General features: G+C 44.0%; 1 protein-coding gene across 1 annotated transcript in view; it reads left to right on the top strand.

Annotated features, from left to right (window-relative positions):
* Positions 1-13,662, top strand: part of RECK (reversion inducing cysteine rich protein with kazal motifs) — a 127,038-nt gene that overhangs the window by 17,409 nt on the left and 95,967 nt on the right. Inside the window, exons 3-4 of the mRNA XM_045003569.1 lie at positions 1,850-1,924; positions 9,943-9,979. Coding sequence (XP_044859504.1) covers positions 1,850-1,924; positions 9,943-9,979 — 112 coding nt within the window. The remainder of the gene's footprint in view (positions 1-1,849; positions 1,925-9,942; positions 9,980-13,662) is intronic.

Genomic DNA, 13,662 nt, shown 5'->3' with positions numbered 1-13,662 from the left:
CCTTCTATGTTGGAACTTCTGCTTCTTTGATATGTTGTCCACATGGATTCCATAATCCACCTTCCTTCCCTACAATTATGGAGTTCTGTATTACCAGGATTCTGTACTGGCAAAGGAACTGAGACAGTTGAGCCAGCTGCACACTTTATGCCTTAGGGTGAGGAGGCATGAGGGCATCCAGGGTATAGGAATGGCCGTAATGCACACTGCTTGCCAAAAGAATCCAATCACTGGACACGTGCATACAGAGTGGGATCCATGTGGACAACATGTCTTGAAGAACCACAGTCACTGTAAGATAAGTAACTTGTCTGAAGATATCATTTGCCTTGATTCCTTCTCACCTTGCAATTGTCATGGCTGGGGTAAATGGGAGTAATATTTTTAGTGACACCTTCCCTCCTCCCCCAGATGAAACTGTCATATTTTTTGGGCATCGGTTACATATATAATTTCAGGAGCTGTCCACTTTCTGCTCAATAAATTGGGGAGCTCTCTACTTTCCAGTCATCAAGGAACTGAAATTGGTTGTTCTAAAGGGCACTGGCAGTTGGTTTCAGAATGAAACTGGCTTGACTTATGCTGCACAGGGCCAAAAAATCTTTGAAAGCTACGTGAATTTCAGGCACTCCTTACCAAAGGGTAGGAATCCAGTCAAATGATACATTTAGAGAAGTGGAACTGCAGTAAAGTAATTCCTTACTTTCAGTCACAAGTTAGCAGGAGTGTTGTTATAAAATGTATCATGTAGCTAGAGCGCGTGAAACTAGGTCCTAGCAGCTCTGTTTCTCTGAATCCCCAAAGATCTCCATATAATAACTTTTGCTATGGTCTAACTCGGGGGTGGGCAAACTACGGCCTGGGGGCTGCATTCAGTCCTTCAGACATTTTAATGTGGCTCTTGAGCTCCTGCCAGGGAGCAGAGTCCGGGGCCTGCCCCGCTCCACCCGGCTCCTGGAAGCAGGGGCATGTGTGTTCTCCGGCTCCTAAGCGTAGGGACAGCCAGGGGGCTCTGCAAGCTGCCCCCCACCCCAAGTGCTGCCCCCATAGCTCCTATTGGCTGGGTACCATGGCCCCTGGGAGCTGCGGAGGCAGCACCTATGGACAGAACAGCGTGCTGAGCCGCCTGGCTGCGCCTCGGGGGGCGGGGGGGGACATGCCGCTGCTTCCAAGAGCTGCTTGAAGTAAGCGCCACTCGGAGCCTGCACCCCTGACCCCCTTACACGCCCCAAGCCCCTGCCACAGCCCTAATCCCCCTGTTGCCCTCCACACCCCTCGGTCCCAGCCCAGAGCACCCTCCTACAACTCCAACACCTCATCCCCAGCCCCACCCCAGAGCCAACACCCCCAGCCAGAGCCCTCACCCCTCACGCATCCCAACCCCCCATTTTGTGAGCATTTATGGTCCGCCATACAATTTCCATACCCAGATGTGGCCCTCCAGCAAAAAAGTTTGCCCACTCCTGGTCTAACTTGTGCTTTTTACTATCAATCTTGTGCTGTTGAATGGACCAAGAGTTTCTGAGTAAGAGAATATATATTCCATTTTTAGAAACAAGAAGAAAATTTATTTCCCTCTCCAAAAACAAGTGCTGTATGTCTGGAAGATTGTCCAGTAAACTCAAATTACAAGTAAACTTTCTTTATATATGAATGTTATGTACATTTGTCCACGAATTTACTGCTAGTAAAAGTTATCACAAAAACGTACTAATTAAATAAAACCAAACTGTGAATTTAGGAAAGCAAAATTTAAAAAGAAGTCAAACTAGCTCGAATGTATGCTTTTTTTCCTAATTGGTTTTGATATTTTAAAAATGTGTTCTCTTCTGATCTTTTTTTGTAACAGATTTTATCCTCTAAAAGTGATTCCCATTCGAAACATTTGCTGCAGCGGGCACCAGAATATTGCCCAGAGTCAATGGTAAGCCTTGACTGTTTTTGGTAAAACTGCTGAATCAGCATCGACAAACCTACGCATTCAAAAGCCACGAGTGAGGTCTCAAAAATCATGAGATTTGGCTTAAAAAAATTGAAATTTAAATATAATAAATTTTGGGTTCATTTTATTTGGCTTTTGGTTTTGATCCTGTGGGGTTTGTTTTCAAGCTTTTCCTCCTGAAGCGTGAGGACTAGAAAACTTTTTAAATGAAAGCTGAGATTCTCATTTAATCACTTGACTCTAGGAGCTAGGTTTTTAAGAAAAGACCAAATATTGCAAGACTTATGACGCAATCAGAGAGTTGACAATCTTGCTAAATGTCCTGGGTTCATGGAAGTTACAAGAGATAGTGTAGGTTAAGATCTGCCTTATGTTGAGAGTAAATTTGTGTATAGTGGGCCAGATTGCCTGGTGCAATGTGGCTGCTATTACTCTCCTTGGAATTGTTGGCAGCCGGCATCATTAGAGCAGCCTTCAGGTTATTTCAATTTTCACCAGGGGACAAGCCTGGTACGTATCCTGTCCAGCACTGGGGTAGTGCAAAAGAAAACTCTGTAGCCGTTATAACTACTCCTAGGTCATAGCTGAAAAGCTGGAACAATCTTTTTATTGGTTAAGTAAAATTATGTATATCTGAATGAGCTATCTAAAAGTTCTCCAGTTAATTACTAGAAAATTATAGAGTGGATTGTATCTTACTGCTTGTTCAGTTACATTACTATAGAAATAATAAGTAATATTCAGCTAGATTAATCCAAAAGCCTTCTGCCTTGGAAAAACAGCAACAATTTTGCTTGAAAATTCTAATACAAAATTCTAGTTTTCTTACTTTACTGATCAGTTTTTATTACTTTATATAGTGTTAGCAGTTGCTAGGTTCTTGATAGACTAGTAAAGACCAAGTCCTTGCCCAGAAGAGTTTACTGTCTAAATGTACAGTGTATATGCCTAGTTATTGTTTAGTTCTAATGCTCCATGAACCACTTCATTACAGTGCTCCCCCTCATGGACTGCCTCCACTCCCAATCCACAAAGGCATGATTTTAAATGTTTTGTTTCTGTGGATCATCAGTTTAAGTCTTTCGGATCAGTAGTGGTCCACAACCACTGTTTGAAAACTGATGGTGTAAGTCAGAGGTGGGCAGCCTGCGGGCCAAACCCGGCCCATCAGGGTAATCCATTGGCGAGCTAAGAGACAGTTTTACGTTGACCGTCCATAGGCACGGCCGCCCGGAGCTCCCAGAAGCTGCGGTTCGCCGTTACCAGCCAGATTGCAAGTTGGCGATAGCATTTGTGTTGATACTTTGCTTTTTATTTTAAATTTTGTTATGTTACAGAGTTAATGCTTCTCAGAGTTGGCAACTAGGGTTTATTGATGTCATGGAAGAAAATGTTTTCAAGGGTGATATAGAGTCCAGGATGGCGAGTTTCTATGTGTAGGGGAGAACTTAATGAAAAAAGGGATGGTCTAGCAATTTTTGGGGGTGAATGTGGGGGGAAGTACTGAATGGAATATACTTTTATGAACTAGTAATAGTTTAAAAGTGTGATTGCGCTCCCCAATCATGTATTTCATATCTTAATAGTGCTTTGATAAAGAGAAAGCAATCTAGGTATCTTTCTGTTTAAAAAGTCTAACAGTTTTAGTTTAACTCTATGCTTATTATTTTCAGACATTGCCTCCCCCCCACCCCTTTTTTATTTGCTGTCAAATTTGCATGGGTACTCTGTTAATAACATTAGACAAAAAACATACAAAATGTGTTCCAGTATAGCCTTCTGCTTGCTGGAACATGAATATATGAAATTTACTCTCCAAATTTCTCAGAGGGTGGGGTAGAGGAGGCATTCTGGCAACTCATTAGAGATATGGAATGCAGACACTGGCAGACTGGGAGGCCACTTGGAATAACTTAGAGAATTGGGTTCAATGCAGTAGTCACAAAGTGCAGTAATCACAATTAACTCAGTTAACTTTTAGGCAGGGGTGAAAGTAACTTAAAGGACTTGCTGGTACTCCAGAGTCCTGCGGAGGGGGAGGAGCCTCATCTGGAAGAGCCGTGGCCTCTATTGGAAGAGGTGGGGCCTTTAAATCCCAGGGCTTTTAAATCAGAATTTAAAGGGCTCGGGGATTCAGCTGAAGCTAGGGGCTGGGCCCTTTAAATCACCCTCAGAGCTACCAGCTGCAGAGGCAGCTGGGAGCCCTGGGGTTTGAGCAGGGGTAAAAGTAATTTACATTTTTTACCCATATGGTCCAATCGCAAGCAACTCACCTCTCCTACGTACTTCCTGGATCCCTCCCATTGCATGACATAGATAGAGAAAATAAAGCTACTATTACTACTACCAGTACTGTCTGTAATAAAACTTTCTAGAAGTGAAAACTCACTGTCACATTTTTCTCCATGTCTTCCCTCCTCCTCCAGCCAGGCTGTGGACACTAGGCTCCGTGCTTTCTCCCTGCCTGGCACTGAGCAGCTACCCTCTAGCTTGCAGCAGGGAGCGGGGAGACTGGCTGAGGGAGGGAGAAGCCTGCTTCCTGCATAAGAACAGTTTAAACTCAGCTGTTCCCTGCGCGGTTCAGTAACATTTCAAAGAGGATCTGCAAGCAGTTTGGACATCACAACCATGATCCTCTGCTGGGGAGGGAATGGGATAGATTTGAACTTGGAAATGGTTCCTGATTTTTATTGTGTTTTTTGTTTATAGGAGATCCCCTCATCCCGGGGGCAGAAAAGAACTGCCCTTGCCATGGTCACACACACCCTCCCCCCACCCCAACAACAACTGGGAGTAAAATTAACAAGGATGCCAGAAACAGCTTCTAACCCTGGGGGCTGAACTGCGCAGGGAACAGCTGAGTTAAACTGTTCTTATGCAGGCAGCAGCAGCAGGCATCTCAGCCAGTGTCCCTACTGCAAGCTAGAGCCTAGAGGAGAACCCCTGCTGAGGGAGGTGAGGGGGGTGGGAAGGAATGCAGAGCCTTGTCTGCAGCCTGGTTGGAGGAGGGGGAGGGAGGAGACGAGAAACCAATGTGACAGTGAGTTTTCCCCTTCCACCTGCTTTTATTAGCTCTGGATTTAAGATGTGCAGCCAAATGCTTGTATTTGTTTTATATATTAGTATTGGAGACAAGATCTCCTCATCCCGGGGGCAGACAAGGACTGCCCCTGCCATGGTCAAACACACCCTCCCCCCAGCTACTGTGAGTGAAATTAACAAGGATGCCAGAAACCACTCCTAACCAGGAGGGCTGAACCACTCAAGGAACAGCTGAGTTTAAACTATTCTTATGCAGGGGGCAGGCTTCTCCCCCGCCTCAACCAGTCTCCTTTTCTTACCGGTTCTCCATACCGGCTTACTTTCACCTCTGCTTTTAGGGAAAGAAAGGGAAGTACCTTTCATCAGTCCTCTGGTGACTAGTAGCAGTGCCAGAAGCCAGCTTTTTCCTCTAATGGCAGCAGTATCTCCTTTTAATGGCTTCTAGTTTGCTTTGATTTAGAGAGGCAGGCTGATGGAGGAGGAGGGCCAGTAGAGGGAATTGATATTGACTGTTAGCAAGATGATAAGTGTGTTTTATATACCTATGTAAGTATTGTATTAAAAAAGAAATATCACAAGGAGTTTGTTCCTGCCAGGACTGGCTATGTTTCACTGCTGATGAGTAGTACTTTTACATCTCTTTTGAGAGGCACATGTTCAGCATTCCTTCACTTGTAGGCACTTATATTTTTTATCTCTTCATTGTTTATCCCAGCACCCTGACCTGCTAGCATATACACCTCTGCTTCTATGGAATCTTCCTTTGGTGCCATAATACTCAGTTGATATGATATATTATAGAAATGGTCAATTTTTTTTTCTAGTGCCTGCTTAAAAAGCACTAAATGCAGTGACTTTGTGCTAATGCTAATGAAATAATTTAAGGGTAACCAGCTCTTCCTCTGAATGCGATCCAAGCCCAGATCAGACAGTGAAATAACTGGGGATATCACTGAGGTAGATAAAGTTCCCATACCTACCCGCTAGTGGATCTTGAGACAAGAGACCTTTAAAATCTCACATATCCAAGACTGAATATTGCTCATCTTGCATTTTGGACCTCAGCACAGTTTCACTAAGATGGTTATGGCTGCCTGTGGTCGGAGAGAAAACTAAGCTAAAACTTAACCACAATACTTCAGTCTCCACTTTAAGCTGCATAGTATTTCAGAAAGTCAAAAAATTGAAAGCTATGGGAATTTCCACATACTATGTACTACAAGCTCAAGGGCTCAGATTTGGAGTCTTCTGAACAGGGTTTCTTTAAACAAAACATGGTTATATTACAGTTCACTAAATGGGACAATTAAGTACATAATGGATCCAACTGTTTATTTGGACCCTTAACCTCAGTGCCATTCTTTTGGATAAATACATGTATCCCCTAACTATGACTGTACTGGACTAGACAAATTGACAGGAGTGGCAAGTGCCTCCCTGGGTGCTCTGTCCATACCAGTCAACTCCAAGGTTTCCGATTCAGACTCCTTCGAGAGCTACAATCTTGGTTCCACATTAAAGCAGGGATGTTTCCACAGATCCAAGGCATTCAGATCCTTTGCCAATTAATCCAGTACTAAGAGTTAGTCCCTATACTGATCCACGGCATCTTTATATGCCAAGGCAGATAATGCATCTTCACAAATCCATATTTTGGATTTCAGGGCCAGGAACCTACAGGCAACTCCTCTCTAGATGAAAATGGTGGTGTAGCCTCAGCTCCCTCACCATCTGAGGATACTATTCAATTCAGAGAGTTAGCAGAAGGTTTCTACTTCAAAATTACCTTCTGTTTCACTGGAGGAAACTCATCCTCTTTCTGACATCCTGGGGAATACCTCTACAAAGTTTCTCTGCTTCTTCTGAAGGGTTTCTCCCAACCAAATGCTAAAAAAAGCAGGTAAGGTATCAGATCCTGTATGAAGGGTTTTCTTGTTTCCATGTACATCTTTCCCCTGATTCTCTGTTGGTGGCTGCAGTGATGTAGCGATCAGGAATGGAATATTTATATTCGCCTCCCAATGACAGAGATGGGGGGAGGGAAATAGATTGATTCAGGGGGGAAAATAGTCTCTTCATCTTCTTTAAACCAGAGGGTCGCTAACTACCTAGCTGTCATGGCGAGCAGTTTCACCTGTGGGACAAGATTTCAATCTTTACCAAGAATCTTCCTGATGAGTGCTGCAGACTGACTTATGCCCTTATTAAGGAAGGCCAGAATGTTGCTACACATGTGCTGTGTGTCTCCTTTGTCTCTGGTGCATATTCAAGATCAATAGCTGCAGTGATATGCTGCTCCTCTCTTCCTCATGAAACAAAGCTGAAGATTGAAGACCTTCTATTTGAAGTTGATGGACTTTTTAATTGTAAAATGGATCAAGTATTAGAGAAAATGAGACAAGATTAACTGATGCATCTCTGGGTCTATTGCACCTTTCAAGAGAATAATTCCCATGCCTGCCTTTGATCTCTAAAGACAATATTATCCAAATTATGTTAACAGAGGCAGGCAATGCTATCAGCAGCAATAACAATCCTTTGCTTCTCAGCAGCAATATAAAAGATGTCCCTGTAAATCCAAGAAGAGAGAAAAGAATTCATCCTCCACTACTACTTTACCTTCAGTTAATCCTCTTGTGATCAGTGTTGGTTTGCCCACCGAGCTGCTACGGGGCGGTGGGGAGCTACTGCCTCACTGGCTGTCCTGCCACTGGGTCCTGCCACTGGGTCAGCGGGGATCCTTCCGCAACACGCTGACCAAATAGACTTACCGCACTGTGCAGTTCTGTCCCTGGGCTCCTTCCTACCCGGTCCCTTGAGCGAGTCCCTCTGGTCCTTCTAGCTCGTCTGGGTATTCAGCTGCTGGCAGCTCCAGCTCCCCCTCTGCCTCCGGTTTCTCCGGGTACTCGGTGGCAGGCAGCCCCTGTCCTTCCTCCAGGTCAGGTTTCTCCTGGTCCAGGGCCTCCCCTGGCCCTGCAGCAGGGTCTGAGGGGAGCAGCCAGCGGTCTGCGTCTGTCTCCCTCCCTGGTGCTGCCCTGACTGGGCCAAGGGCCCTGCCCTTTGTACTTCCTGTTCATCCCTCCAGTTCCAGGGGGTGGAGTAAGCTTGGTCTGGCGTCGCACCCTTAGGCTGAGAGAGTGGCTCTTTACCCTCAGGTTCGGAGGGAAGCCACCCTGGCCCCCTACACCTCAGGTGTGATATGAAGTTTGAGAGCAGCAAACCATCCTTGAATTCTGTTCCCCTAATATTTGGAGACTGTTTATACCATTTTTTCCTCTCCATGGATCACCACCTTGTAGTGGTGGAGAGGCTTGCATGTTTCAGTGACCCCAAGAGTGATGCTGCCTGGAGTCATGTACTCCCTTAGGGCTACCCATGGCAGAACAGTCCAAGGTGAGGTTCCAGACAAAGTGTGATCCAAGAAGTCCCTAACAGCAGAGCAGATGGAGGATAACTGCACAGTGGAGGTGAAACTGTTGTGTAATGTTACAACGTCTGTGAAGGTGGATGAAGGCTGCAGCAAATAGATGATCTCCAATCGTCATGGTGCCCATGCCATTGGTTTCAAGTTCTCTATCTGCCAAGGATAGTGTGGTGACTGTTGTGCACCAGTCTCCCCACTTTAAAAGAAGTCCCACACAGGCATCTTCCAGTTTTGGGGAAAAATAACATTGTACAAGTCAAAAGTCTGGTGGTGATCGGTGAGTCGTGACGGGAACAGGATAGTGAAATCTGGAAGTTCCTAGTTACAGACTGACACACAGGCAGTGGGTGTGTGATACAGTCGTCTTGCTCGAGGATTGAGGTGGGTCGAGCATCTCGGCAACTGCACTCACGACTGAAACATCTGTCCTCATTACAATAGAACTTGTGGTTCAAGGATTATTAGCCACCTGAGGACCCATAACTCCCATGGAAGATGATCATACTCGGTAACGAGTGATCGCCCATCATCATCATACCATTTTTACAGCAAGTGGCAAAAGATCACCTTGAAGAGATGGGTTTTGGATGGTATAAAAGACAAATATACTTATCCAGTACAAAATAGATTCTTGTAACATACATGGAAAGGATTAAGGGTGAGAGCTTAAAGGATAAAGTAATAGGAATTTTTGGGAAAAGTTTAGAAACCATCTTGAGTTGAGGATATATGTTAGGTTTCAGTCTGGACTTTTAATGCTAGAATCCTTCTCTCTTCCTCACTCACCAAAAAACCCCCAAACAAACCAAAAACAGGCTGGGCAGCCAGGTCTAACAATTCCTAACTTTCAACTACTTGACTTTGCAGCTTAAATATCTTCCTTTTAATGTTACTCTTGACGTAATTCCTTTAGGTGGGGTGTGTGTGTGGGTGTGTTTGTTTTAAAAAAAAAAGGAAAGAAGTAAAACAAATAACTTTATGTACAACTATAACCCCTATGATACATCATCTTGGTTTGAATTCTGAACCTTTTAGCACTATGACCCTTTCAGCCCACTTTTTCCAAGTGGTAGTACTGTTTGCTGTATTTCCACAGCTGGAAATATGCAGAGGGTAACTTGAAGAAGAAAGGGAAGTTACTTACAGTAACTGTTTGACAGAGTTGTCTACTACATGCACACATTTACATCTTCCAGGATATAGAAACACCCATAGCTTTCAGTTTTTGCCATTTTCTAAAGTATGTTCTGCACCTGCAAAAAACAAACAAACCCCAACCCCCCACTTTTAATTAAAATACACTAGAGAAAGGAGTCCTTTTAGGTCACATCATCCTTTTCTTGACAGTAAACACCAGATGACATTTGTCTCTGATTTTTTGTGTTTTTTGAGAAGGAGGCAGAGTTCTTCCATGAGATCAATTATCTTACAGAGGTATTAACACTATTTTGTATTGGTGCTAAATCTATTATATTTAAAAGCTTTTAATCTATCATAAATAAAGACTTCTGTTTAATTGCATTTTATTTTTCAGGGAGAAGTTTGGGGTTGTATAAATTCTTCTTTGCCAGGTAAGAACTATTAGAATATTCTAATTTATATTTTTCCTTTGCTGATAAAAGGCTTAATTCAACAACAAATTGTCTAGTTTCCATATTGTACATGTTTCAAAATAATTTTGCTTTGATAAGGCTTCCACGTAAGCCAGAAATGTTTTTGTTTGCTTGTTTCATTTACCCCAAATCGTGGTGCTTTGACTCTTTATCAAAATTGGAAAGCAAATACATTTTTTTCCTTATCATATTTTCTCATGTAGAAAATACATTAAATGTATAATTTGTATTACATTGATGTTTACTCAAATATCTCTTATCCATTTCTTGCCTACGTGGGAGAAAAAGATCAAGGGTTGGGGATTCGTCCTTAAAAGTATTGAATGCCGTGAGTCAGCACTCCTTTGCCTTTTTAAAAGATTCTAGATGTCCTGTGATTGCCTATTTTCCCCCAAAATACTGTCCCCTTCTAGACCTTAACTTCTAATTTTTTAATTAAAAATGTATACCACTCTTATTCAGTCTAGAATATGGGGGTGGGATTCATGATGTCGTACTGAGATTCAGTAGTAGCTGTTTCATTAAAGATAGTTTGGTGCTGTAAGTCCCATCTTGTCTCTCCTAAATTATCTAATTTTGCTCTGCCTTGTCACAGAATAGTCACAGTAACCCTTTCCTCTTGCTTTTGGACAGAGAAAGTTGGAGTAAAATTAGCATACCGTAGCTGAAAAGGTGGAAAAACAGGAAAAAAGAGACAGTTAATTGTTCTTCTTACAGGCTGCTCAACTTGCCATCAGTGAGCCTACCTGCTTTTCTTGTTCTCAGGAGTCAAACTATCAATTCCAGTAGTTTCATAGGGTCTGAGGAATCTTGTAGGTTCTAGTCCTTGTTCTTCCACTAATTTATTATGTAATCTTGCTTACGCTACTTTGGCCCACATTTTTAATGGTGTTTAAACTTAATGTTGCTCAGCATTGCAATGCCTGTTTCATTTTCAAAAGCGATTTAGGCACTTAGCCTAATTAGTGCCTCTACCACTTTTGAAAATGAGACTTAAGCTCTTAAATCAATTAGGTGTGGCAATGCTCAGTGCTGCAATGCCTAAATCCCTTTAATAATCTGGATGTTCATCTGTGTCAATTTTCTAGTTTGTAAAATGGAGATCTTGTGAGACTATTTTGTAACTAATGCTTGGGAGGCAGTGTTGTCTAGTGGTTAGAACATGAGTAGCTGTCAGGTGATCTGGTTTTAGGCCCAGTACAGCCACTGGCACATTGTAACCCTGTATAAGTAACTTAACTTCTCTGTGCTTCAGTTCATTCCATCTTTGACATGAGGATAACAACACTCACTTTTGCAAAGTGCCTTGAAATCTTTGAATGAAATAGGAATATTTCGTATTTTCTCCAGAGACTGTGGCTAATGTTTCAACTGGGGATAATATCAAATCTCTTTCTAGAAAACCAACTTGTGCAGGGTGGACTGCAGATATTAGTCTCCCTGCTTAAGAGGGCTTGTTTGAATGCATACTGTTAGAACACAGGTTTGTAAAGAAAGTGCTGCTGCTTTTTGGAGACTCTTAGGATGGAAACTGGTGCTGAGCAGCTGCTCTTCAATTGTTTGCCTTGATTTTCTGAAGTAATGTGAGGCCTCTGGGGTGTTTCTGGGGTAGAATTCTAGTCTCCTCTTCTCCTAGGAGCAGAGAAATCTTTCTTTTGAGGCTGAACATATCATAGATGGTCTGTGTCACAGTATAATCTTATCAGGGGAGTGAAGTCTTCTTTCTGTAGTATCCAAAACCTGGTGTCTAGATGGAGGACATCCTGCCACATTAGACAGTTTGGTACTGTTCTCATATGACAGACTTTTTGCAGTTGCTTTTAAGGATGTGCAGGTGACCCAGTTACCGTAGAGAGTCCATGATGCGATGGTTCAACCCCCTCCTCCCCCCAGTTTTCCCTCTCCATAACAAGGTGATGGACAAAATAAATACCATAGTAGTTTCTTCCTGTGGTCTGAGAGGGAGGGCCTAGGTTACAGATGTGATATGCAGTCTATGGTTACTTTCATTTTCCCCACATATCCTTTCCCAATAAGGGTAGGTGGAGAATGTCTTTCAGTCTTATCTTAAAATGCTGGCATTGACAGCATAATAAGAGTTAACCTTGTAAGTTTCTCCTTCTGGGAGTGGCGTGGGGCTGGGGCAGGCAGGGAGCCTGAGCACCCAACCGGGAGCCTCCCGAGGTAAGTGCTGCTCAGCGGGAGCCTGCATCCCAGCCCTGAGCCCCCTCCCGGAGCCAGTGCCCCATGCCCTCTCCTAAACCCTAACACTTTGTCCCAGCCTGGAGCCCCCTCCTGCACCCAAACTCCCTCCCAGAGCTTACACCTTTCATCCCCTCCTGCATCCCACCCCCCTGGCCTAGGCTGAGCTCAGAGCCAGTCCCCTCCCACACTCCAAACCCCTCGTCTCTAGCCCAGAGCCCTCACCCCCTCCCAAACCCCTACCTCCTGCCCCAGCCCGGTGAAAGTGAGTGAGAGTGGGGGAGAGTGAGTGACGGAGAGAGGGGAGGATGGAGTGAGGGGGTGGGGCTTTGAGGAAGGGGCAGGGTAGATCTTGGGTCGCACTTAAATTCAGAAAGTGATCTTGTGCGTAAAAAGGTTGGAGACCACTGCTGTTCAGGCTCCTCTTTTACCAAAAGGTTCCTCAGTTCCTAATAAACCAAAGTCTGTTTTCCCAACACCATTGTTTCATCCATTCATTAAGACCCTGCACCCCTGCTTGTCTAAATGGCCCTGCACATGGAACTGGAAGCATTTCAAAGAATGCTACGATGGAGGTCCTGGACTTCAATCTCTTACCTATCAGCTCTATTTTGGCCTCCAGGACCTGTCTCCTACCTCTCTCTATGTAATTGGTTCCTACATCTACCATGACCACCTGCCCCTCCCCAGCACTGTACAAAAGTCTGTCTATATGTCTTCTGAGGCTCCCAACCTTCCCACCCAGAAAGCAATTCACCATGTGGTTCTCTCAGTCATCACTAACCCAACTATCTATATTTCTAATAATCAAATCCCCCATTACTATTACCTGTCTCTTTCTAGTAACTGGGGTCCCCGCCCCTGGAGGGGTAGCATCAGTGTGAGATGATACCATGACATCATCTGGAAGGATCATTTCCCTCTGCTCCGGCTTTATGTTCTCTTTCCCTGAGACTTTCATTCTCACCAACAGCACAAAGGTTGTCGGACTGGGAGCAGGACTGCTCTACTGTGTCCCTGGAAGTCTTGTCTCTCTTAGCTCCCCCAGTTCAGTCTCAAGAGCCCGTATTCAGTCTCTGAGGGCCATGAGATGTTTGCACCGAATGAACACACATGCCACCTGCCTGCAAGGCAAGTAATCATACATACTGCCTTCAGTGCAATAAACTGGATAGCCCCCAGTTTGCTGCTGGAATGCTGCCTGCATTATTTTTACTCTTCTGGTTTTTTTGGGGGGGGGGGGAGGAAGGGGGTGATTTGTTTGTTAGCTGTATCTCCCTCTCACACACCCTTTCTAAACACCTCTGTTTGCTGCTCCTGTTCGCTAGCTCTTCCGATACTCAAACTCTCATATATATTTTCAAAAGCACCTAAGTCCCATTGACTCTCATCTATATGCTCAATGTTCCTGAGAGCATTCTACATGATCAATGTTCATG

This window comes from Mauremys mutica, chromosome 2, assembly GCF_020497125.1.
Source record: "Mauremys mutica isolate MM-2020 ecotype Southern chromosome 2, ASM2049712v1, whole genome shotgun sequence".
Taxonomy (NCBI): domain Eukaryota; kingdom Metazoa; phylum Chordata; order Testudines; family Geoemydidae; genus Mauremys; species Mauremys mutica.
The sequence above is the reverse complement of the archived record's forward strand: the minus strand, read 5'-3'. Positions and strand labels throughout refer to the sequence as shown.